The sequence below is a fragment of the Lissotriton vulgaris genome, chromosome 9 (genome assembly GCF_964263255.1).
Source record: "Lissotriton vulgaris chromosome 9, aLisVul1.2, whole genome shotgun sequence".
Lineage (NCBI taxonomy): Eukaryota > Metazoa > Chordata > Amphibia > Caudata > Salamandridae > Lissotriton > Lissotriton vulgaris.
Genome location: NC_141697.1, coordinates 332799300 through 332826662, shown reverse-complemented (window position 1 = coordinate 332826662; position 27363 = coordinate 332799300). Strand labels below are relative to the sequence as shown.

Below are 27363 nucleotides of genomic sequence, written 5' to 3'. Positions count from 1 at the left end.
TCTGTTTGTAATGCGATAGGGCTAAATGCCTTCACACCAGCACCATTGGTAACCCATTGAGTAAAGGGGAACTAGATACCAGCCGACCCTCCCCACCAAAAAATTCCCCAGCTTTTCAAGTTGCCTTTCGAAATGGCCTTGACACTTTACTCTTCCTTCAAAAATGGCACGCTCTGATAGCTAAAAGACCAGATTTACAGTTTCCACTGACGGGCACTTACAACATGTCTGTTTTGTCTTATTTGCAACAAAATTGATTCTAAAAGGAAAGAAAATAAGGCCTTTGGAGTGGGAATCCTGCTGGATATGGGACACGATGTTGCTGGAGTTCAGGGTAACTAGCGACATCAAGGACATGGTCCATAAGGAATTGTTAGAATTAAAGAATGAGTTTTTGGATAGTAAATAAAGAGAAATGAGATAGAGAATTGGAGGGAACATGAGAGGGAAATGTCAAAGAACTGGAGAGAACTTAAAATGGAGGTTGTGGAGGTGTTTCCGTCTATTCCTGTGGCAAGTGATCCTCAAGCTGCTGCTAAGTACCTTTTGAAGGAACTTATAACACATTTGAGGACATCAGGAGTAAAAGGCTGCAACCATCACAGTTGGGCCCAGTAGGCCCTTGTGTGCCCAGTGGCCCTCTGACAGATCTCTATGTGCATGGTGCACTGAGGATTCCATTAGCAACAATCAGTAGGTCATGATAATGGCCAATGAATCATTATATTTCTTTAAAGGTTTAATTTAAGTTCTATCTCAATCTTCGATGGGTGTCAGTAGGCTTTAAAGAAACTGTTAAAGTAAAAAAAAGTCTTTGAATTAAATGTATCCATTGGTACCATACACTGGGAGCTTACAAGCAAATTAGGCTATGCCAATCAACCATGTATCTTTTTAAGAGAACATGCACCGAGTCCTGATTAGCAGAGCTCAGCACACATCTTAGAGCCATTACACCAGTGCCCAGTAGTCCGAATGGGAAAAAAAGCGGGAGTAAACCTGCAAAAAGACGGTTTCCTCATATCCATAAAAACAACTGCTAAATATTTAAGAGTAGAGAAGCAGAACAAGCAGAGCAGTAGCAGTTTGAAGGTTAATAAGGTTGAAGAAGAGAACAACAGTATGGAATGGAGGTACTTTAGGTGGAGAAGAGGTGTAAAGATCGAGAAGTAGAACAACTTAGTGACAGAACAGGGTCGTTCATCAATTGGAAGAGAAAGTATAAAAGCAGTTAAATGTTGAGGTGCAATTCAAAAATTAGACAAGTTTTTTCCAAAGGAAGCCAATGTTCTCCTGAGATCTGAAGTATTCCAGGATAGGATTCCATGATGGTGATGCAGCCCGTGGAAAAGAGTTACACACCCGAGCTTGATTTTAGTTTCTTTAATTTGATTCAAAGCTTTCTTTACTTCTGAGCTGTTTGGTCCCATCAGAGATGAGAAGTGAGGAACACAGCTAGAGAGGCTGCTAATGTCTCAAAAACACTAAAAGTAAGACAGGTGAGTTTGAATTTCATTCGTGACGCTCTGTGCCAGTGTAACAAGATCACATTTTTTAATCTGCCCTCAGTTGTTTAGCTGAGAGCATTAGAGTTTTCAAATGTGCTACTGACATTTTGGATGCTCCATTGTATAGTGTGTTTCCATAGTCAATTTTGGAGATGACAATTGCTTGAATGATTGCATGATGCAAGCTTGTTCACTGCATGCGCGCAAGTCTGAGGCATTTCAATGCACATACTACTGTGTGTTCGATCTCCGCTCGGCCCAGCTCTCCCTCGCAACGGTACAGCGGATCAAGAAAACCAGAGCAGGAGGGCGCTCCTTCTCCCTCCTTGCGGCCAAGGCATACAACTCCCTCCCCCTCCACCTCAGACAGAACACATCGCTCCCCAAGTACCTAAAGGACCTCAAGACCTGGCTCTTCGGCGGAACTCAGTGACCCTCCAGGTACCGCGGACCCCTCGCCTCTCCTGCCCCCCATCCCTCAGCGTCTTGAGAAGCGATCCCAGGTGAGAAGCTTGCGCTTGATAAACCCATGATTGATTGATCTCAGTATTCATTGTGAGGTTGCTGTATATCCTCTAGTCTAGGGTTTTAACAATTTTGACCTGTTTGGATGCAAGCCCATCTATTTGTAAATTATTCAACACAGTTTGAATTCTTTTGGAGGGTAGTTTTTGTGTAAAATTTATAAATTCAATCATTTCAGGATTTAACTTGATGAATTTTACTGACATTCATTTAAGAATGCTGGTCAGGCAGTTTGTGAGGGTGGCAGTGTCATTAAAAGTGGCACTTTTCATGAACTGTTTTAAGACATCCGCATATTAGTGGATGTGCACACCAATGTCTTCAATCAAGACTCAATATATAAATTGAGCCAAGATGTATAACCTGAACAGAGTACAGACTAAAACCGGAATCTTAATTTGGAACTATTTCAAATTCAGAGCAGGAATCTTCTGTAGCTGGGCTGGTGGCTCAATGGACTATTAATGTATCCACTCTAGTAATCTGTGTAGACTTCCTCTGCACAGGTTCGAATCCTGTCAAGTCCACTTCTTTCAAGGCCAATAAAATAAATACCATTGAGTTGGGTAAAAATGGCTGTTACTAAGTGCCAAGATACCCCAAGGGTCAAATATTTGCTTTACGACTACATATGTTATGTTGTCCGACTGTCTATTTTGGAATGAAGAGAGGCACACTTAGGACACTGCTTGAAACACCCATGTGAGACTCTAGGACATGGGTACTCACAAACTTTCTCTCGGGGCCATATTTACAGTGTGGTTTGTGTCCGAGGGCCACACCAGTGGGGGCAGGGTCTGTGGGGGAGGGAGCGGGACTAGAGCAACAAAAAAAAAAACTAACCATGCGGTTCATCACTGGTCCCTGCAGCGGACGCCTTTGTCCACTGAGCCACCAGACCCGGCATACACACATCACTCTCGCTATCTATCTATCTATCTATCTATCTATCTATCTATCTATCTATCTATCTATCTCCTCTCCCTCCCCCACTCTCCCTGTCTCCCTTTCCCTCCCTCACTCCCCCTCCCTCTCCCTTTGCCTCCCCACCTCTCCCTCTCCCTCCCTCCCTCCCTTTCCCTCCCTCCCCCTCTGTCTCCATCTCCCTCCCTTTCCTTCCCTCAATCTCCCTGTCTCCCTCCCCCTTCCTTTCCTTCCCTCCCTCTGTCTCCCTCTCCCTCCCTTCCTCTTCCTCGGTCTCCCACTCCCTCTGTCTCCTTCTGTTCCCCCTCCCCTTCTCCCTCCCTTTCCCTCACTCACTCTCCCTGTCTCCCTTTCCCTCCATCACTCTCCCTCCCTTTCTCTCCCTCACTCTCGGTCTGTCTCCCTTTCCCTCCCTCCCTCCCTCTCCTCCCGCTCTCTGGCTTCCCCTGTCTCCCTTCCTTTCCCCCCCATCCCTCCATTTCCCTCCCTCCCTCTCCCTCTGTCTCCCTTTCCCTCCCCACTCTACCGCCCTCTCCCTCTGTCTCCCTTCCCCCCCTTCACACTCTCTGTCTCCCTTTCCCCCCTCACACTCTGTCTCCCTTTCCCTCCCTCAGTCTGGTCTCCCTTTCCCTTTCCCTTCCTCACTCTCCCTCTGTCTCCCTTTCCCTCCCTCACTCTGCCTCCCTTTCCCTCCCTCACTCTCCCTCCCTCCCTCTGTCTCCCTTTCCCTCCCTCCCCCCTCCCTTCTTCCCTGCCTCTCCCTCTGTCTCCCTCCCTTTCCCTCCCTCCCTCTCCGTCATCTCACCCTGCCTGTGTGTGCCCGGGCTGAGACAGCTTCCGGGCACACACACACACAGAGCCGCACCCAAGCACTTCACAGGTCTTTAAAAGACCATTCACATGTTAATGATGCTGTGTTGTATTTCACCTTTTAGTGCTGCAGCTCCACTCGGACTATGGCTGGCCCCCACAGAGCAGCAGAGTCTCCGAGTCACAATGGTAGATGTCTGTAAGGTCCGCTGGCCACCAGGGAAGGCTTGCCGGGCCGCTGGTGGCCCGCGGGCCGTACTATAAGTACAAGTGCTCTAGGAGTTTGATAAGACTCTGATAGTCAATATTCAACAGCCTCTGATAAGTCAAAAAGGACTAGAAGCCACTAGAACTAAAAAGCAGGCCTCTCTGTTGTCCAGCATGTGAAGAAAGTCATTAATGATCAGGACTGTGGCAGTCTGTGTATTGCAGTCTTTTTGAACGCCAGATTGATGAGTTGCCAATAAGTTTCACTGTTCAATAAAGGTTGAAAGTGGAATGGCCAAAACCAGTTTTTTTACCATTGGGATGATATTGCCCTCTTTCAGTAAGACTAGAACCTTGCCTTACTGCAAACATGATTCCAATAATTGACACCAACATCTGGAGAACAGTTTGAAGTTTGTCTTGATGATGGAAGTTGGTAGAGGATAATCAAAGTAAAATGTATAAGTAAACATGGTTGCGGAGGCACCTATGTTGGATCCAATGACTGCCTTTCCAAACTCCCATACAATAATAAGGGTTCATCATGTAGTGGGTTCGTTTTGACATTATCAACAAAGAAGTTATGGACGCAGTTGCTTAACCCTCCTCCCATTTCTGCTTTTGAACATTAATTAGCTCGTCTCAGTAAATCAGACACATTGTCAATAACAATTCTGGCCACATGCACTATTGGATATTTGCCTGCCGATCACTCAACCCAACAACAATCTTACTTTATCCAGCGACTTTAATTTATGATCCGTGGATTCACAAGATATAGTAGCCTGTAAGGTTGCAGGAGCTCTGGTATAGCAAGGCTTTAAAGAGAATTTGAAGTTAGCTGCCCCTGTCATACCCAGAACTGAGTGGTTACTCTGGTTGTGATAATTACAATGGCAGTACAACAACGTTACTGCTAGTCTCCATTAGTTTTCCCTTTTATATTCTGCAACTAGACCAACTGATGGTGAACTTGGGGATAAGCTTTCAAAACTATGCTGAAGATACCAAAATGGTGTTCAAGTTATCTAAGGATCCAACAATGGACAGACAGGAGGTAGCAGAAGTGTTTGGGGCTATAAAGGATCAGATGAATGGGAGATGGCAGATGAAAAACAAGATGAAAAATCTAGGGGATTGCTCTAACAAACTGTTCTCAATGGACTGTTAAGTGAATCAGGTTATTTGATTCTCCAATAACCATCTTAAACCTCTAAGCAAAACTCAACTTTTTAATACCACTGGCTGGGCAATGATCTGCCTCAAAATTGATTATGGAAAGGTGATGTTAGTAGGTACCGAGATGGCCAATCTCAGCAAGAACTTACAAAATTGTGGAACAAGAGTACTTCCTTAGCTTTAGCTCATTTACGGTAGCGGAGGCAAACTTTATTACCTGTTGGTAACTCCCTAAGGTTAAGATCCTCACTTGGACACAAAAAATCACATTTGCTACTGTACCCAATTATGAAAATCAAGGTTTAACCTTTAACTCCCTGGAATGGTTTTGGGCTCTGCCGGAAAACATTTATTAGTGGCTTCTAAAACTATCAGGAAAAGGGTACATGGGTAAATCCTTTTCAGCTACTCTGAACTCACTGTGGAATTTGCTGCTGGCTAGTCTTGAACTTATACAGCATTTCTTCATGCTTTGGAAGGCACTAAAATCTATGTTTTCTGGAACCTTTTCTGACTTGATCTCTTAGAGAGGGCTCAGTCACCTCACCTTGGGACTCTCATAAAAAAAAAGTAACTTACCTTTGGTAATGCCTTATCTGGTAGAAACGTATCTAGCTGCAGATTCCTTACCCTTGAATATTCCCCTGGCGTCAGACTTGAGCTGGAAAATCTTGAGCAGTAACTCTGTGCGCCAATAGGTGGTGCTGATCAGTTCTGCGTCAAAGGTGTCCTCTGCGGCAGATATAACATCAGCGGTGTCTATATAAGTGTCACCCAAGGGCACTGACATCAGTTTCTTTACAGTGTCTATTCCTGCGTCAGAAGCATGGAGCCATGCCAGAAGGACCAATGACCAGTGTGCAGATACTAACGGCCTACTGGGACCTTTTTAGGGAGAAAAAATGGTTCACAGAAAGGGAAGGATCAGTAAGAAATCTGCGGTTGGATACAGAGTTTACCACAAAAGGAGTTACTGAAGGTAAGTAACCTGTTCATCTGTTGGAGTCTTCTAGCCACAGATTCCTTAACTTATAATAGACACCAAAGCAATACCTCCCCAGAGGGGGGTCTGCAAACTGGCTCAGACCATCATGTCCAGGAGGATCGAATGGGCAAAGTGCCATCACATCGGACCTGGATGTCAAGGCAGTAGTGTTTGGTAATCACGTGCAAGGATGTCCACATATCAGACTGACAGACTTTCAGGATAAGGACTCCATGAGCTAACACTGCAGCTTTGGCTCTGGTTGAATGAGTCTGCAAGCCCACAGGGAGTTGCTTCTTGGCTAATGCAAAGCAGATCTTTATGTAGAGTACAATCTATCTGGAGATGGTCCGCTTCTGCTCTACTTTTCTCTTCTTCTCTTCAGTGAACACAACAAAGAGCTGATCACCCAGCCAGTGTTCTCTGGTATGATCGATATAAAATGGCAAAACTCTTTTTGGGTCCTGGAATTGCAGTCTCTCCTTCTCCTTGCAGTGCTTAGGCGGAGCAAAGAAGGTCAGCAGCATGATGCTTTGGCTGACATGGAAAGGTGCCACCACTTTCGGTAGAAAAGAGGCATGGGTTCGGAGAACCAGTTTCTCTGGGAAGAAGCTGATGTATGGAGGGTGAACAAAGGTAGCCTGTAGCTCGCTGACTCTCCTGACCAATGTGATGGCCACCAAGAAGACTGTCTTGATCGTCAGAAGTCTTACAGCCATGCATGGGTTCAAAGGGAGAACACATCAAGAAGGTCAAGACTAAGTTAAGATCCCATTGGTGCATAACAAAGGGTTTGGGGAGGAGACATATGTTGAAGGCCTTTTGGGAAACATGTCACAACGGGTGACTTGAGCAGGGAGCGTTGATCCTGCAACTGCAAAAAAGCAGAGATGGCTGAAAGATATCCTTTAGCTGTGCCCAGAGCAAGGCCTTGCTGGACCAAGAGCAAAACAAACAGCACACTGCAGAAAGAGGATCAACATGTTTTTCAGTGCACCAAGCCACAAACTTGTCCCAATGGCAGGCGTATTTGATCTTTGTTGATGGGCGCATGGAATGCAAGATGACCTTACAGACTTTGCAAGGGAGATCAAAGACTCTTAGCTGCCACCGCCAAATCTCTACACATAATGGCGGAGCTTGCACAACAGAAGATCCTCCCGAAGGGGCAGGCTAACCAGAAGATCAATGCTCATGCTGAGGTGTTCGGGATACTATACTCTCCATGCCCAAAACCGAGGCACTACGTTAATTTGGGTCCAGTCTGTCCTGATCTTCCTCAGAACACGGGGGAGGAGTGGTATCCGAGGGAAGGCGTACAGGAGTCCTGAGCCCCACTCGAGACTAAATGTGTCTAAGAGCGCGAGTCACCTTGAAAACTCCAACCTGCAGAAGTGCTGGCATTGTATCTGCTCAACTGTGTTGAATTGATCCAGACTAGGATCTCTCCAGTCAAGAATGAGATAGTGCGCCACCTCCGGGTCAAGATGCCATTCGTGAGCTGCAAGGTATCGCATACTGAGTATGTCTGCTCTGGCGTTGAGAGATCCTGCCAGGTTTTGTAAAACAAGGAAAATGTACTAATGATCCAGCCATGTCCAGAGGTGCAGGGCCTCCAGGTGCAGGGCTACAACCCACCCTGCTTGCTGCAGTACCATGTGACGCAGGTGTTGTCCGTGAACACCTGAACCAGCCTCCCTTTGATGGATGGAAGGAAGGCTTTCAATGCCAAGCAAATAAATCTCAATTCTAACAGGTTAATATGGGGCCAAGACTCTGATCTCCACCTCTCACAAGTGGTCACTACCACCCATAAGAAATGAATCGGACACCAATATGAGTTCGCAGTGGGGAAGGCAGAGGGGTCTGCCGATGACCCAGTCACCACCAGTACAGGTCTCTTGCAGTTCCCTCCAATATCTGGACCAGATCGGAGAGATTCCCTGATGCTGCGCCCACTTGGATTTCAGGCCTCATTGCAGAGCCTGTATATGCCAGCAGGCATGCTTTACCAACAGGATGCAGGAGGCCTTGAGACCCGCCAGACTTCGAGTCAGTCTCACTGAAATTCAGGCTAAAGCCTGAAAAATCGTAATCATAGCCTAAACATCCTGGACTCACCGCTCCAGAGGATAGGTGAGGAATTATACTGCTTCCAAAACGACTCTGACAAAAGGGAGCATCTGAGAGGGAGCCAGGTGTGAATCCGGCATGTTTATTGTGAACCCAGGCGAATGCAGAAGGTCTCCAGTCTGAAGATGAGTGACGACTCTCTGGGATGAGCCTGCCTTCAACAGCCAGTCATCGAGGTAGGGGAACTGGAACCACAGACCTCCTCAAATAGAGTGCAACCACCATTATCTCTTTCGTGACTACCCAAGGGTAAGGCCAAAGCAGAGCACAGTGAATTCAAAGTGCTCGTGGTCTTACTGTAAACCTGCAGGTAACATCTGTGGGCCGGCTGTACTGGTATATGGAAATATGCATCTTGCAAGTCAAGTGCTACCATCCAGTATCCAGGATTCAGGGCAGAGAGGACCTCATCCAGCGGCAGCATTTTGAATTTTTTTCAGGAAGTAGTTGAGAGGTCGCAGATTTAGTATAGGGGTAAGCATCTGTCCTTCTTCGGCACCAGGAAGTGGTGGGAATAGCAACCACAACCTACTTCTGATGCCAGCACGCTCTCAATGACTCTTTAAGTCAAAAAAGCCTGCATTTCCTGATGCAACAGGGAGAGGTGGTCCTCTGTCAATCAATCTGAGGACGGTGGCATGTGCTGCAGGGTTTCCGTGAATGGAAGAGTATAACTCCAGATTTGTGCTTTTAGTTACCCACCTGTTAGCTACCATACGCTAGCAGATAGGCATTAACAAACAAGTTACTTACCATCTGTAATGATGTATCTGTAAGAGACATATGTAATTACAGATTCCCCCAGTCGTCAGACTGGATCCAGAGAATTTTTTTTGTAGCAGAACCCCTGCGTGTCAGTAGGTGGCGTTGGTTGACTCCACGTCCGTAGTCGGGGTCGCCGGGATGACGTTGTGATGTCTACTTAGTTGCCGCCCCTGCGCGCTGACGTTAGCTCTGACACGACTTTCCACGTAAGAAGCGCAGAGCCATGCAAGACACTGACCACTGGTGCACATAACTAGGACCCTGTAAGGGAGTCCCTATCCCTAGAAATCAGTTTGCAGAAAAGGGAATATGGGTGGGGGCGATAAGGAATCTATAACTACATATGTCTCTTACCAAAGGTAAGTAACTTGTTCATCTGAAAGAGACCGAAGTTATAGATTCCTAACCTTAGAATAGATACCCCAGCAATGCCAATCCCGGTGGAGGGTCTGCTAAGCAAGTTCACATCAGGAAATCCTGGAGAACCGAGTGGCTGAAAAAGCAATCTCCCCAGACTTGGCTGTCCAGGTGGTAATGTTTTGTGAACGTGTGCAGGGATGCCCACATGGCTGCCTGGCAGATGTCAACCAGCAGAACTTCATGTCCCAATGCAGTAGAGGCTTCTGTCACTCTGGTAGAGTTCAAGTTCAAGTTCAGAAATTTGTATAGCGCACTACTCACCCAGAGGGTCTCATGGCGCTTGAGGGAGGGGGGAGTATTTATTTATCGAATATCCAAGTTTTTAGCTGCTTTCTGAAGGAGAGGTGGTTCTGCGTAAGTTGGAGGTGGGTGGGGAGAGAATTCCAGGTTTTGGCCGCTAAGTAGGAGAAGGATCTTCCTCCCATGGTGGATCTGTGGATGCGCGGAACTGCGGCGAGGGCTTGATTGGACGATCGTAGTAGTCGAGGGGGGGTGTAGAAGGAAAGACGCGTGTTGAGGCATTCGGGTCCTAGGTCGTAGAGGGCTTTGTGTGCATGGGTGAGGAGACGGAACGTTATTCTCTTGTTGATAGGGAGCCAATGGAGTTCTTTCAGGTGGCCTAAGATGTGGTCTTGCCGAGGGAGGTCTAAAATGAGTCTGGCTGAGGCATTTTGGATGCGTTGGAGTTTTTTCTGTAGTTTGGCTGTGGTTCCGGCTTAGAGGGTGTTTCCGTAATCCAGTCGGCTTGTGACCAGTGCGTGTGTGATCGTCTTTCTTGTTACGTCGGGGATCCAGCGGAAGATTTTTTTGAGCATTCGTAGGATGTTGAAGCAAGAAGATGAGACGGCGTTGACTTGTCTGGTCATCGAGAGGGAGGAGTCCAGGATGAAGCCCAGGTTACGTGCATGGTCCGTAGGTATGGGTGCGGTTCCGAAGGCCGGAGGCCACCATGAGTCGTCCCAGGCAGAGGGGGATGGCCCTAGGATGAGGACTTCTGTTTTTTCCGAGTTTAGTTTTAGACGGCTGTTCTTCATCCATTCGGCTACTTCTTTCATTCCTTCGTGTAGGTTGGTTTTGGCGGTGTTTGGGTCTTTGGTGAGAGAGAGAGGATCAGCTGGGTGTCGTCTGCGTAGGAGATGATGTTGAGGTTGTGTTGGCGTGCGATGGAAGTGAGGGGACTTATGTATACGTTGAAGAGGGTAGGACTGAGTGAAGATCCTTGGGGTACGCCGCAGATGACTTCAGTTGCCTCTGATCTAAAAGGGGGGAGGCGGACTCTCTGTGTTCTTCCGGTGAGGAACGAGATGATCCAGTCCAATGCTTTTCCTTGTATTCCGACGTTGCTGAGATGTTGTATGAGGGTGCTATGACAGACTGTGTCAAAGGCTGCAGAGAGGTCAAGTAAGATGAGAGCGACTGTTTCTCCGTTATCCAGTAGTGTTCGGATGTCGTCAGTTGCGCCGATGAGGGCAGTTTCGGTGCTGTTTGGCTCGGAAGCCGGACTGTGAGGGGTCGAGGGATTTGTTGGATTCGAGGAAGGCGGCGAGTTGAGTGTTGACGGCTTTCTCGATGACTTTGGCAGGGAATGGGAGGAGCGAGATGGGGCGGTAGTTCTTAAGTTCGGTTGTGTCTGCCGTGGGTTTCTTCAGAAGGGCGCTGAGTTCGGCATGTTTCCAGTTTTCCGGGAAGGTAGCGGAGTTGAGAGAACAGTTAATGATATCGCGGAGATGAGGTCCGATGATGGAGTCTGCTTTGTTGAAAATGCGGTGGGGGCATGGGTCGGTTGGTGATCCTGAGTGGATGGAGTTCATCAGGCGGATGGTGTCTTCGGTGGAGAGTGGGTTCCAGGCGCAAAGGATGTTAGAGTGCGGTTTAGACTCGGAGGTGGGTGGAGTGGACTGGTCTTCGGACTGGTTTTCAAAGCTGTTATGAATTTCGGCGATTTTGTTGTGGAAGAAGGAGGCTAGAGAGTCGCAGAGGTCTTGGGAGGGAGTGATGTCGTTAGTGCCAGCGGAGGGGTTAGTGAATTCTTTGACGATGTTGAAAAGTTCCTTGCTGTTTTGGGCATTGTTGTCGAGTCGATCCTTGAATGCTGATTTCTTGGTGGATCGGATCAGTTGATGGTGTTTGCGGGTGGCGTTCTTGAAGGTGGCTAGGTTGTCAGTGGTCCGGTTTTTTCTCCAGGTTTTCCTCGAGAGTACGACAGAGCTTCTTGGATATTTTTAGCGGATGCGCCTTTTTCGCCAAAGTACAGCAGATCTTGATGCATAGGACAATCCCTCGAGAATTGGTACGTTTGTGCATGGCCCGACCTTTCTTGGTGCCCACATAACCCACGAAGAGTTGATCGTCCACCCGGAAGTCTTTAGTGCGGTCAAGGTAGAAGGATAGCGCACGTTTTGGGTCCAGACGGTGAAATCTCTCCTCCTCTGTGGTGGGGTGTGGGGGCAGGAAGAAGGTGGGCAATGGGATGGTCTGACCTATGTGGAAAGAAGCAACCACTTTGGACAGAAAAGAGGGCCTAGTACGAAGGACCACTTTGTCCGGATGGACAGTAAGAAAAGGGAAGTTTGTAAGATGGAGCCTGAAGCTCACTCACCCCGCGAGCAGGGGTGATGGAAAGCAGGAAAGCAGCCTTCAAAGTAAGAAGATGTGAGGACAATTATGAAGTGGCTCAAAGGGAGCACACATAAGATAAATAAGGACAAGATTCAAGTCCCACTGGGGCTTTACGATGGGAGAAGGAGGAAACAGATGATCAATGCCCTTCAGAAATCTGTTTACAATAGGGGACTCGAAAAGAGAAGGCTGATCAGGAAGGCGAAGAAAGGCCGAAATGGCCGAAAGATAGCTTTTAAGAGTGCCCAGAGCAGAGCCCTACTGGGCCAAAGAAAGAATGAAGAGGAGAACCTCTGCAAGAGGAGCCGAAAGTGGATCCACAAACTTTGCTGTGCACCATGCCATTAATTTGTTCCATCTACAGGCGTATACTGTTTTAGTGGAGGGACACCTGGCTGCCAAGATGACATTACTGACTTTGGGAGGAAGGTCGAAAGCTGTCAAGTGTCGCTGCTCAATCTCCATGCAAAGAAGTGGAGGCTGGACTGGTTTGGGTGGAGGACTGTCCCCTGCTGCTGCGACAGAAGATCCTCCCAAAGCCCAAAGAGGCAGCCTGAGCGGAGGATCGATGGCCATGCTCAAAAGCTCGGAGTACCAGATTCTACGTGCCCAATCTGGAGCCACAAGGATGAGTTGGGCCCAGTCGCGCTTCATCTTCTTGAGGACTCTGGGCAGAAGTGGTACAGGCGGAAAGGCGTACAGGAGGCCGCAATTCCACTCACGACGAAAGGCGTCGCTGAGCGAGTGCCGCCTTGGAAACTCCAACGCGCAGAACTGCTGACATTCCGTGTTCTCTTTGGTGACTAACAGATCTAACCAAGGCTCTCCCCACTGCTGAAAGAGACCTTGCACTACCTCCGAGTGAAGACGCCATTCGTGATCCATCATGCACCGGCGGCTGAGTTTGTCGGCCCTGACGTTCAGGGAACCTGCCAGGTGTTGAACAACCAGGGATGTGCCCTGATGTTCCAGCCATATCCAAAGGTGATGAGCTTTTTGACATAGGGTCCACCCCACCATGTATGTTGCAGTACCACATGGCAGTGCTATTGTCCGTGAACACCTGCACTATTCTTCCTTTGATAGAAGGAAGGAATGTCTTCAGAGCAAGACGGATCGCCTGAAGCTCCAGAACATCGATATGGAGCCCGGACTCCGCCGCAGACCAGAGGCCTCTGATCTCTGCCTTTCCCATGTGGCCGCCTCATCCCAGGAGTGAAGCATCTGTCACCACTGAACTCTGGTTGGGAAGGGACAGGGATCTGCCGTTAACCCAATCCTGGTGCGTGAGCCACCACTGCATCAGACTTGCAGTACCCTCCGAGATCTGTCTGACATCGGAAAGATTCCCCTGATGCTGCTCCCACTGGAACTTCAGGTCCCACTGCAGAGCCGCATGATCCACCAGCAGGATGCAGGAGGCAATGAGGCCCAGCAGCTGCAGGGTCATTCTCACTGAAATCCTGGTTAGAGGCTGAAACATCGGTATTATAGCCTGAATATCTTTGACTCGCTGCACGGGAGGATAGGCCCGAAACTGCACTGTATCCAGAACTGCTCCGATAAAAAGGAGCTTCTGAGACCTATGTGGGATCCAATGACTGCCTTTCCAAACTCCCATACAATAATAGGGTTCATGATATAGTGGGTTAGTTTTGAAATTATGAATTATCGGGTGCAACTTCGGCACGTTGATAGTGAACCCCAGCGAATGCAGGAGGTCTGCCATAGTCTGGAGGTGGGAGGCGACAGCCTGGGGCTAGCCCGCCTTCAACAGCCAGTCAAGATAGGGGAAGACTAGATCCCATGATCTGTGAAGATGAGCTGCGAATACCGCCATCACTTTCGTGAACACCCAAGGGCGCTGGTAAGGCCAAAGGGGAGCATGGTAAATTGAAAATGCTTGTGGCCTACCGTGAACCGTTGGTAACGCCAGTGGGCAGGCAAGACGGGGATGTGAAGATAAGCATCCTGGAAGTCAAACGCTACCATCCAGTTTCCAAGGCCGAGGGCAGACAAGACCTGAGCCAAGGTTAACATTTTTAACTTCCCTGAGGTCTAAGACAGAACGCAGGCCTTTGTCCTTTTTGGATACATGGAAGTAGTGGGAGTAACAACCACAACCTACTTCTGGTACAGGGACTCGTTTGATAGCTCCCTTGGCCCTGTGGCTCTGGGTTGAACGTGGTGGGGCACCCCTTCTGTAGCCACGAAAGGGGCGAAAGGCAGACTGCATGGTGCGAAAAGTTGCTGCAAGGCACAAGGATCTGGCCGTGGCCCTAGAGTCCTTGATGCGCTCGAACGCGTTGTCCGCATTGTCACCAAACAGGCGACGGCCATCAAAGGCCGTGTCCAAAAGTGTGTATTGGACATCCCCAGAGAAGCCGGACGTTCTTAGCCAGGTGTTGCGCCTCAGGGCTACCGACTTGGAAAACATCCTAACCAGAGAATCAGCTGTATTCAGCCTACACCGTATGGTGAACTTAGCTGCGTCTCAACGCTGAGCAACCACACGGGTGACCACAGCTTGGGCCTCCTCTGGGCACTGTGGCAGCACTTGTGATACCTTATCAAACACCATGTGTGTATAAAGGCCCAAGAGACATGCAGTGTTCACCGACTGCAGTCCTAAGCTGGCAGAACAAAACATCTTCTCAAAATGGTCCAACTTCTTGGATTCTGGTGGTGCAGTAGGGAATGCGCATTTTGAAGGGGAGGCTTGGACCACGAAACTCTCAGGGGTAGGGTGTTGGGAGAGTAAAAATGGGTCGCCCGGGGCCAGGCGGTTGCGTGGGCAATCATCCTGTCCACAGGAGCCCCTATGCTGGGCTCGGACCAAGTGCCCAGAAAGATGTCTGTGAGCCTCATTAAAAGCAGCAGGGGCTCCAAAGAGGCTGCTGCCAGCTGAAGCACCTCAGTCAGAAGTTTAGTCCTGACAGCCACCGTAGGAAGCTCGAGGCCAAGGCCTGAGCCACCCTACACAACACCACAGCGTAGGAGGCTCCCTCCTCCCTAGCCACGGTAGGGAGAGAAAGCACACCAAGGTCTGGGGAGGTATTCAGACCACTGACATCACCCAACTCCACTCGCCAGTCTGGCTCCTCAAGTTGGTTCGCTAGAGGGTCAACAGACCACGCCCAGTCCTCCTCATCCTCCTCTGGCAGACACTTACAGCGGTAGGGAATGCCAATGATGAACAGCGGTGCAAAAGTACCCTTCTGTGACGGTCCCGACGCCGGTCCGGCGCCATGTCCAAGCCGGGGGTGAGGCTGGGGTCGACGCTGGTTGGGGGCACACCTGACGTTGGAGGCATCATCACTGGAATTGGCAGCAGGGAAGGTACTGTTAGGTCGACCAGCGCCGATCCAGGCCTGGATCCTTGGGGCCCTGCAACGTCAGGGTTAGAACCACCAGCATCGAAGGCCCAGGGCGCCCAGACGAGCCCGTGGGGCCTGAAGGCATACCTGGGGAGTCGGGCTGCCAATTGATGCGGTGCAGCACTTCGTAAAATGCATGAAGCTGGGCAGGGGACGCTACGGGAAAAGGAGGGAAGCGCGGAGCAGTCCCAGCAGGCTCCGCGGAAGGAGTCTGAGAGCGTCGACGCTTTGGGTCCCACGTCCAGTCGGCCGATGGACGCGGAGAAGGCGAAGAACGACGATGCTTCTTTGCCTTCTTCTTGTGCTTCGACTTACCCGGGGAGGGAAAAGACTGTGAGGACAAATGGTGGTGACTCCGCGACCGGTATTACGACCTTCCACTCGGCCGGGACCTCGAACGGCACAGAGCGGACTGCTGGGGCTCCAAAAGCTTTCAGGACCGCTCCCGCAAAGACTTCGGGTACAGGGCCTGGCAGTCGAAGCACGACTTCGGGTGGTGGTCACGCTCCAGGCACCAAAGACACACGAGATGTGGATCGGCGACCAACATCAACTCGTGACAAGGGTCACAGGGCTTGAAACCGGGCCGACGGCTGGAAATCCTTCATGCATCAGGAGTCGAAGACTCAAAAAGATGTAGACAAAAGTCGAAAAAGAGTTAGTCACAAAGTGACTAAGGGGCACACTCTCTCCAGAACTGCCCTGGCTGGCATGGAAAAAGAAAGAACGGATGTCAACGCACAGGGGAGCCGTCTAAGTAGACACCGCGACGTCATCCCGGCCACCACAATGCCAACGACGGACGCTGAGTCAGCCGACGCCATCTACTGACACACAGGTGTACTGCTCCGAGAAAATTCCTCTAGATTCAGTCTGACTCGTGGGGGTAATTTTAAGGTAAGGAATCTATAACTACAATCTCTTTCAGATTGTAGCCACGACCCACACTCAGCAGGCTATTTAAACAACTATGGCAGGGCGTTCGTGCCGCTGCCATGCCAAATGTGCACCAAAGGCAGGCACGTCGGTGCCCAGATCGCGCCTAGCCCTCAAACCCCTTGCAGTTTCAGATTCAGAAGCATGCACAGACTAGGCTTCAGGTCCTGACCTGTTCTCAGCTTCCGCTGAATAATCTCTTTATAGATTAGATAGAGAGCAGAAAATGGGTGGTGACCTCGCCATTTTTTTACATGACCATATGCAAGTCACTTGGCAACCTGCTCCTTTTTTAGAATGTGAGGCGCTCGCATTCAGTATTAAAATAACCAATATCCAGACCCGCAAGAGAAAGCTAATTTACTACCCATTAGGTCTTAGAAACAAGTTCCTACATGAGGCCACTGCCCTCCTAGAACCTTGCCTACACAACTCAGAATACACCATTTTAGGAGACTTTAATTTCCATTTGGAGGTCTCAACAGAGAAAGACACCGAGTCCCTAACAGAGATGATGTCTTGCTTTGGTCTCACCCAAAGGGTCAATACTCCCACCCACTCAGCAGGGCATACACTTGATGGTATCTATAAATATAATCCTTCCTTCATTAATTTAAACATTTTAGTATTAACGGGATTAGACCACATTGTGATACTCTATGAAATAAAAATGGCCCAAAATAGCACCAATACTTGACTGCATGGCATAAAATTCAGACTGATCAATTCAACCAGCTTCTAGTGAATCTTAGCCACCTACAACTGGTGATTTGGAGCACCTAACTGTTGGTTACTCCAATTGGCTTAGCTCATCAGTCTCGGTCTTGTCACCAGCAAAACAGGTCAAGCATCACAGAAGGAAACTGTCTCCACAATGGTTCTCAGACAGAGTTCAGAAACAAAAATGTAAGAAACAAGAACGCAAATGGAAAATGAGCTATAGTAATGTTGAAAAGGAAAAATATAAACATTATCTCGCAGAATGCAAGGCATTACTAGAGGAAGAAAAATCACATTACTGCACTGAAAAAAATCGAGCTAGTCAAAAATTCTACAAAGGGCTATTCTTGACAGTTAAAACAACTTTCCACTTTACCCTGTACTAAGGTGACTAAAAATAGCCAGTCTCTCTGAAATACATTAGTTTTCTCAATAAAGTACAAGTTCTTTAATAAGTTATCTTCCCACACCAAGTATAAGTCAAAAGACAATATCGCAGCTCGCCTTCCATCAGAGGCTGCAATATTTTCCTCTTAAAAACAAACAGGTAGCAGAGCTAATAAATTCTGCAAAATCAGGTTCGACAAAAACCCATGTCCTCTGTTTATTGTTAAAATGGCAACCGAGATTATTGCAGACCAACTGACAACACTTCATAATACGATGTTCAATACTGGTCACTTCCCCAAACAATGGAAAAAGTGTCAATCGTCCCTTTAATAAAAAAAAACATAGCTGAACCAGCAGGACCTTAATAACTATCGCCCCATTTTTAGGATTCCGCTCCCTGCTAAAATAGTTGAGAAACAAATTAAATGAGTCAACAACTATCCACTTTTAAACACATCAACCAACTCCTTGACCCGACTCAATTCAGGTTCAGAAACAGGCAGAGAACAGAAACCATTTTGATCATTGCCACTGAAGAGATTAGAGCTACCTTTGATTAAGGGGGGAAAGAAGCACTGATCCCGCTTCATCTCTAGGCTGTATTTGATACGGTCATTCTAAACATGTTGATTGACTGTCTCTCTGAGAAAGGAGTCAAAGAAAATGCATTAGCCCTCCTAAGATCCTTTCTTAGTGAGAGAGAACAAACAGTCTCAGATGGAGAATTTGAATCCGACCCCTTATACCTACCTGTAGAGTCCCGCAAGGGTCTTCACTGAGCCCTGCTTTATTTGACATGTACGTTACATCTTTGGATTGTCTAATCAAATCCTTTGGCTTCTCTCTCACATCATAAGCAGCTGACACCTAGATTGTCGCTTCCTTAGCCAGTATCACGGAGAACACCAACATTAGATCTAGCAACTGTATGTTAGCAGTCAGTGAATAGATGAGCTCAGATTGCCTCACAAACTGAACTCAGGAAAACAGAGGTCATCCTCTTTGGCAAGAACACCTCCTTTGGGTCCCCCAGCTGATGGCTTCAAGAATTGGGTAATCTTTCAGTACTAGAAAAAAAGTAAAGAAACTGGGATTTCAAGTGGATAGCCAACTAACTTGCGGCAACCAAGTAAACCTCTGCATTCTACACTATTAAAATAGTGAAGAAAATTCTCCCCTATCTACCAGAGACCTTACAGAAAACAGTTGTGACAGCTTTAGTCTTGTCCAAACTAGACTACTGTAACGGCCTGTATCTGAACATTCAACAGCAATTCACTAAACTCCAGGTCCTCCAGAATACAGCAGCAGGTTTGCTACTGGGTATTCCTAAATATCAATCAGCCAGAAAAGCGCTATGCAAGGTCCACTAGCTGCCTGTCAGCCAAAGAATCACTTTCAAGGCCTTATGTATCACACATAAGGCACTCCTTGAGAGGCCCAAAATACCCGAAAAAAGGTTTCATTTGGTACCGCCCAACTAGACAACTGCACTCACTTAGTTCCAATAACATCACTGTTCTCAACTTGAGACGTGTTTCTTGGGGCAGAATAAGATTTATATTGAATGCCCTCCCAGCACATTAAATCAATCTCGGACCTCTGGCCTTTCAGGAAAGCTCTGAAAACATGACTTTTTAATCACGAAGGACTTGAACCAAACCCTATCAGTTGTCAGATCTCAGCAATTTTGAAGCAGCGCCAAGACACCTCAGGGTATAAATGAGCTTTACAAGTAATTTCAATATAATTTGGAGCACCCATATGTCCGAAGATATACACAGGTGGTGCCTGATTATGCCGCCAACTGGTTGCCTGTGATGTTGCAGGGACACATTAGAGAGGTTTAGAAACTGCTGCTGCTAATGAGAGTGGCGGGCTCGGCAGATCTCGTTTGTTAGAGCAGTGTCCTCTGCCCCTAAAGGACTGGGGAGTCTGCTGGCTGTGGTGGCTGTTAGCCCCTCCTGTAGCCATGCAGGGAGCGAACGGTAAAATGCGTCTGGCCTTAGGCCATGGTGAGTCCCAATGACTAGGCAGTGGCTCTACTATCCTTGAAGCACTCATGCTCTGAATCTGACTCGTCACTGAATAGCCAAGTGCAATTGAAGGCCATGTCCATAAGGGATGCCTGAACATCCCTGAGAAGCCAGGCTTGGGCACGAAGCACCACAGACGAAGAAATCTGTCTACCCAGCGCATCAGTCATGTCCAGTCTGCATCGGATTGTGAACTTTTCTGCATCCATGCCTTCAGAAAAAGCCGGGTTCAGGATGGCTCAGACTTCCTCAGAGACCATGGACAGCACTTGCCTGAGTCCCACGTTGTGTGGGTACACCATTTAAAAGGCAGACTGTGTTCACTGACTGCAATGCAAGGCTAGTAGCAGAGAAAATTGTCCTTCCAAAGTTATACAGCCTCTTGGATTCCATATCCGGTGGCGTGGTAGGGAACGCACCCAGGTTAACTTTGGACATTGAGGCCTGCACCACCAGGCACTTGGGGGTGGGGTGCTGGGTGAGAAAAGCTTGATCCTCTAATGCAGGCGGCGGTGCTGGAGGGAGATCTTCTTGTCCACAGGAACGCCTGTGTATGGTTTGGCCCATTCCCCAAGCAGGACATCAGTAAGTGCATCCCCTAGGTTGAAGCACTTCCATCAAGCTATTAATCTTGACTTCCACAAAGGGTATCATAAAGTCGAGGACCTCAGCCGCACTGCACACTACCTAGGCAAAATAAGTCTTTTCCTTCGTAGCCACACTAGGGGAGACCAGGCCATTGTCTGGTGAAGTGTCCAGGCCACTGGCATCAGCCACTTCCTCATACCACTTATCCTCAGCCAATGGTTCCTCAAAAGGGTCAGGATAACCATAAGGATCCTCAGACCCACCCCAAGCCCATTCCTCACTGACCCTATCTGAAAATGGAGGCACTGCTTCTGACCCAGAAAGGTCTTGGTCCAGTCGGAGCAGGTTTCGATGTTGTATGTTGCTGTTGTGGCTCCATATCAGAGTTGGGAACGACTAAGGGGCCAGCGCTGTCGGGAACTGTGCCACTGGAGTTGGTCCAGCTCCAGAAACCGATCCAAAAGGCCCAACTGATGCCAAGGCTGAATCTAATGGCAGAAACCCAGTTAGGGACCTTTTGGACGCATGAAGCCCAAAACAATCCAGAGGGGTTGGCACGCCCAAATATGAGGTGCATAGACTCATGAAATTACTTCAATTATGCAGGAGTTGATCTGGCTCTCGGGAAATCGAGGAGGCGCAGAACAGACCCAGGCTCAGGGTCTGCAGGAAACGTGGAAGCGGGGCCCAGACTTGAGGCATCGTTCCCAAGCCTCCTCCGATGACCAGCACCGTAAAGTCGAAGAACGTTTCAACTTCTTGTTCTTTTTCTTGTGGGACTTACCCGATGATAATTTGGATCTCGACAATGATCTGCAGGATTGACTCACAGAGCGGGCCCAAGACCTTCCACCCGACTGGGACCTGGAGCAGTGCGAAGTTGACCAGTGTGGTGTGATCAGGAGCTTCAAAGCTTGCTCCTGGATCGCTTTGGGATTCATCACACGGTAGTCAGGTCAGGCCTTGGAGTCGTGGTCCGGTTCCAGGGACCATAAACAAACCAAATTGGAGTGTGTTACAAACATTTGCCTGTGACAGGCTCCACAGGGTTTAAAACCCATAGGTTTCTTATAGAACATCCCTAAGGCACACTGGGAGCACATAGCGCAAATAATGGTCAACAAAAAGTGGAAAAAGGCAATAGGTCTTGCAATTGCGAGATTTTGAGCTATTGGCATTGTAAATGACAATGCCTTGTATCTGCGTTTCAACAACCTGCAATGATAAAATACATTGTCATTAACAAAGTTAATAGCTCAAAATCTTGCAATTGCGAGACCTATTGCATTGTAAATGCTGGTTTGGATAGAGGAGGGATGGTCAGATTGTGGCGGGTGTTAGTGTTGTGAAACAAGAGGTAACACAAGATAGGACGGGTGCCTGAGGCACATAAACTCATGTTCATGGCTCCTCCAAGTGTGCTCTACCCCTGCACAGCTTATAGGACTATAGGAGAGAGACTATGGGGACATGCATAGCATAGAATTGTCTATAAGTGACTGTAAAGTAAGAGAATGTTTTTCCCTGTGAGGTTCTGGATGATATCACAGTCAACTTGAGTATTACACTCTCGTTGTCCATTTGATGCCATTTAGAATTGGGTTCTCGTTAGAACTTAATTTGCAGAAGAACACGTGCGACACCCAAAGCTCTGCTCAGAAGCCCATGGTTGGCACTGACGCACAAATATCAAGGCTGCATATTCTCCAATCCACCTCATGCCCTGTTTAATCCACTACCAGACACTCCCTGCCCCTTTTTTCACTCTTACAGGTTCCTGCTTTCTCCTGTCTTTCTCCTTCTTTTACTTTGTGTGTTTGCCCTTTCTTCTTGTCGTTTTCCCGTTCTTGTTGTCAGGTAATGTCCGATGATGACAAATGGGGGTGCAAGCGCTGGTTCTTGCCTTGCCTTGGTGAAAAAGATCCCATTATTCAGAGGTACCAATCTCTAACTCTATAACTCTATATAGTTTTACCTAATGGTCCCTGCAGCACACGATATAAGAGCATGAGGATTTTATGTGCCTCTCTTCAGTGACAGCCGAGTGAGATTTCCATCACAGCAGCACTGGTGAATCACCAGTATTTAAGCATGCACACTCCAGGACAAATCATGTGAGCAAACAGAGACCTGCTTTAGTTTGTCACTTAGCATTGTTGCAGAGGAGCAACCATCTAATCATCTCCACAGCCAGGTAGAGGCAAGCATGGGGTCAATAACAAGAGCATCCACAGTAGATAACAGCCTGGAGATCAATTCTTCAACAACCACAATATAATCTGCAACAATGACCCTGAAAACACCACAGATGGACAGAAAGGAGAGGCTGGTCAAAATGTCTTCTGCAAAGTACGCAGTCCTTGAACAGGACTACATTCTGGCGCTGCAGCCCCCCGAGCTCCTTCAAGGCGGGGGCTGCATTATCTGTCTTTCTCTCTACTTTCAGCAACACCGAAAACAGAACGTAAAATAATAATGTCACGCAAAATGCAGCTAATTAATAAAACCTGAGCAGGCTCGGTTTTATTGCAGACTATCAATAATACATGGGGTGTCAGCTCCTGCGCTCGTTCTCGTGATTCTCCCTCCGCTTCTGCTGGGAACACTCCCATAGGGCTTCTGAGGAAAAAGGCTGGCAAAAATGCGAAATGTTTATTTTTAAAAAGCAAAATCATCGCATATTCTAGGAGGCAAGCATAAACCGCGAGTTCAAAGACTGCACACAAAGCACACGCATGTAAAAGACACTCCTTTTGTACCCATACCCGAGGCAGCTGCGCGGCGCAGTCTTGGGTTTACCTGCAGTCCTAACGAGAAGGAAGTACCGGGCTCTCGGTCATGCTGCCGGCTCCGGAACCCTCTCAAGGTTATTATCCTACGGCATCCAGCGGCACCTTGTGAAGGGCGGCCGGGGTACGGCGCAGTCCACATCGCAGGTGCCAGCGCCGCACCGCAGGCTTATGCTGAGCGCTCGGAGACAGACCATAGGTGCCTGCCTATGCAGAGTTCTCCGGCCACAGTCATCCAAAGTAAAACACGCACAGCTGCGAAAGCACTAAGGCCATGTGTTCAAACGCAAGAGTCGCCGAACAAGTGCACATTGCCTGTCTGTAAGGCGCACGCTGAAAGAGACGCCATGGACATGCACATAGGCTGTCTGAAAGAGACCCCTTGAGCGTGCACATGGGCTTTCCGGGCGCACACGCTGAAAGAGACGCCAGGAGCGGACACATCGGCTGTCTGAAAGACGCCCTGAGCGTGCCCATGGGCTGTCCGGGCACCGCAAGAGTGCACATCCCTGTCCTCCCTACGGCCACCAAACCGAAGACTATAGGTCTCGCCAAGCGAGCAACGCATGCGCTGCGTCGCTATGCGAGATCTAAAAAGGGACTGAGGGACCTTTTCTGGACCTGTGCTAATGAAGCAGAAAGAAAGAAACTGATGTAAGCATGCTGGGGGTGGTCCCTACATAGGCAATGCCCACGTCTCTCCCAACACGGACGCTGCCTAGCCGATCGGCACCATCAACCAGTAGGCAGAGGTACTGCTCCTGAATTTCAGAGTCTGATGCTTAAAGAATATTCTAAGGCAGCGGTTCTTAACCTGGGAGTCTGCAACACCTACACAAGGGGTCCGCAACTGCTTAAAAAATGTAATAATATTAACAGATTAATAAAGTATATAGAAATAAACAAAAATTGTAAATTGAAACAGTTGAAACGTTCTGTAAATGTGAAGGTATTTGAAATTGTTGGCTAAAAATTAAACTGGTAGCGTCAGATTGATTCATGGGAGCAGTGTAAGGACATCAAACAAAATATAGCCTCTGTTGAATTTAGAAAAAGTCCAACATTCCCATTTAAATATTTTTTTTTGCTTTTTTTATATTAGTGAATTAAATACAATATTTCATCATTTATGTATTTATTTGATGAAGACTTTTTGTGCATTGGTTTGTGTTTCAAATCATCAAAATTGTTTAGGCGGGGTTGTTTCCTTCCTGTAATGCTTAGGGGTAGGGGGTGTCCCCTGATTCCAATAATGATTTAGTGAGGGCCCCGGTTTCCAGTTATAATTATTTGGGGGCTACAGAGGTTAAAAGGTTAAGAAACACTGCTATATAGTAAGGAATGTGCGGATAAAAGTCTCTATCAATTGCCTAGTTTTGCGAACTGCAAATGCCAATTAGTTGACAATTTCTTCAAAACAATTGTAATTGGAAACTTAATCAAAACACATCTGTTTGAGGAACGAGAGACAGATCTTATGACAATGGCACTAGCGAAAAGAGTGAAACACAGTTGTTATGTGTATTTTCAAAGTGCACCATCGCCTGCGAGCCCTCCACAATAAAACATTTTCAAGACCACTGCCTCATAAGTGCAAAAGAAACAAACAGTAAATGTGAGTGCAGACGTTGGGGGTACACGCATTGAGTGGGACCTTGCACACAGAATTACTCCTTAACTATGGAAACATCTTGTTCCTAGGGGCCACCGAGGGCTGCCTGGGCCGCCTGCAAGTTATCCAGAATTCCGCCGCTAGAAGACCCAGGAGAGCTAATTCTCAAAAGGCGCTGGATGCGCTTCACTGGCTGCCTGTGAAGAAACGCGTGCTGTTTAAGTGCCTCCTCTTCTGTCACCGAATTGTCTGGGGCAGGTCGCCCGCCTACCTTAGGGATTTAGTCAGCCGCTACGAACCAACAAGGACCCTCCGGTCGGAGCTTGCCGGGCTGCTGACAGTCCCCAGGATAAGGAAGGCTAGAATGGGTGGACGATCTTTTGCGTTCCAAGCAGCTCAACAGTGGAACAAACTTCCTACTGCTCTGAGACTGGAGAGCAGTGAAGCGCTGTTCAGGGCCAAGCTTAAAACACAACTATACACTGTGTAGGTCATAGGCTCTTATGGTGATCGCTGGTAGCTCTTAGCGCGGGCACACGCCGAGATGGCGTTACTGAGCGCTCTATAAGCTCTTTATTATTATTATTAAAGTTGAGTAGCCTATCCAATCCTGCCTAATGGCTCTGGCGATTCCCAACCAGTTAGAAAGGAAGACGAGAGAGTGAGAGAGTGAGAGTGTGAGAGTGTGAGTGTGTGAGAGTGAGAGTGAGAGTGAGAGTGAGAGTGAGAGAGAGAGAGAGAGAGAGAAAGAGAGAGAGAAAGAGAGAGAGAGAGAGAGAGAGAGAGGATCAGATTTGTCATGCTGGACACTAATAGATTCAGTCTACCTATTTAGGTACATATCTAGCTTCCCCATTGATTCTCTCCCTCTCCACCCATCCTAGAGTTGAAATTTCCAGCATCACCAACTCTCTTGGCCTTTCTTCGTTTGGAGAGAAAAAAGCATCATAGAAAACGCCATTACTGGATTCCTACTTTCAGATCTTTCAGCGCTGCACTATCGCTCGTCCTTTCACCATCGTGTAGAGGAGGAAGACAGTAAATTAGGAAAGAAGAGGTGATAGAACACTAACACGTTTCGGCCCCAGATACATAGTACAAGCAGGCTTTGGTGATTTCAGACTGGGGTACTGAGGAGAGTACCAGAGCAAGGTAGATGGGAGGCCCTGTTTCAACTGAGGAACCATTTCCTCCCACAACACCCCGTAGCACATCTGAACACACTTGTGCCATATGTATTCTTCTCCTGGCCTAGACGTCTCAAATGCAAGGATGACGAATTATGTCATAGTACCCATCAAATAAACATGATGGAAAACATTTGCTGCTTTTTTTAAGTAAGTGAGAAAAATGGCAAGAATCAAATATATTTTCTGGTACTAGATTCTGAAAAGAAAAGAACACCATACAGTTAAGTTGGCATATGAGCCTTTCCGCTAGAAAGGAGAGAAAAATGAAACACATTTCAGTAGTGCGATTTCAAATAACAAGGTCAGGAGCAGTACAGTCACTGAAAAATAGTGCCTCGTGTGTGAGGTTGGCTAACCAAGCGGGTCAGGGATCCAGTGCTCTGTGTGCAGTTTGTGACTAAGGTAAAACAGATAGGACATTACAACAAACATTGGTGACGTTTTTAAAGTCACATGCATGATTATACAGGGATTACCTTCTTGACCCGCACTCCACCGGTCTCAAACAGGCCCTCACACTGCCTATTTTGGAGCGCAGCTTAAATTTACATGGCCTGTTCGGACTAAATGTCCATGATGCTTCTTAAGGTATACAAAGAACTGCCTATATTTAACTTTTTGCAATCTGACAGTTTTTCAACTACAGTTGGGTTTAGTCTATTGGCCAAAAAAGTTACCAAGCTGACAAGTTTGAACCTTGGGAAAATGCCCATGGATGATTAAGGCAAAATACCTGGTATTACAAAGCATTAATGCCACTTTTCAAACTTACTTTAGATTTTCAAAAGGTTTTTTGAAACATTTAGCTAAACTTCCAGCATTTGGAAAGGCACAAAAAATTTCAGGTGACCCCACTAAAGACACCATTTGACGATATAGGTGGGTAAGCAAAGGCAGGGTTGAGGCTATCAGGGGGCAACAGGTTGGCGCTAGTCTAGTTATTGTCCCCATTAAAGGATGAGCCACAGGCAAGCCAGGGCACTGCCTTCTCTAACTCTCCCTTAATATGTTTTGTAACAGAAAAAATTAAGTAGCCTCTTCAAAAATTGAGGTAGAGTTGCTGCAACCTAGTACGATCATTCTACACATCATCTATTATGTGATTTATATGGTGAGCGATTCATGGGCTTGGCTCTCCCTATGAATTTGGTGGCACCTCTACTTGACGGATGGTGTTAAATAGACGTATTTCTGGAAAATTAACAAAACTGAGACAAGCTATAGATGGATAATTTCATATTGAAAATTAATGACCATATGCACAGACAGACATTAAGTAGTACTGTTACAAGAATAGCACAAAAATGAAAGTAAAATACCTTATCGTGTCCAGTATCCCCTCCTCTGACAATCTCAGGTGCCATGTACTCTATGGTACCACAAAAGGAATATGCTCTCTCTGTCTGAAAATAAGTCAACAGTGTTACACATCTGAATCATTTAATTCTCACTGGCATGCAATTTATAATTCTCCCCACTTCACTTCAATGAGACGGCATCTCACAATACTTTGGGCTCTTTCAGAGTTTGGGAGATATGCCATCAGCCAAACTTTTGATTCCACTGCTCTATTTAGAGCTGGGGTACCACGATTATGATGGATAGAGCCTAAGCAGGCTCCTCCATAGGGAAACCTTTGATCGCCGGCCT

The 27363-nt window shown here is 47.6% G+C and overlaps 1 protein-coding gene across 5 annotated transcripts in view; it reads right to left on the bottom strand.

The window, feature by feature from the left end:
• RPS6KA5 (ribosomal protein S6 kinase A5) overlaps positions 1-27363 on the bottom strand; it is a 658611-nt gene that overhangs the window by 287168 nt on the left and 344080 nt on the right. For all 5 annotated transcript variants that reach the window (XM_086937662.1, XM_086937664.1, XM_086937661.1 and 2 more), the window contains one exon: positions 27033-27116. In XM_086937662.1, coding sequence (XP_086793788.1) covers positions 27033-27116 — 84 coding nt within the window. The remainder of the gene's footprint in view (positions 1-27032; positions 27117-27363) is intronic.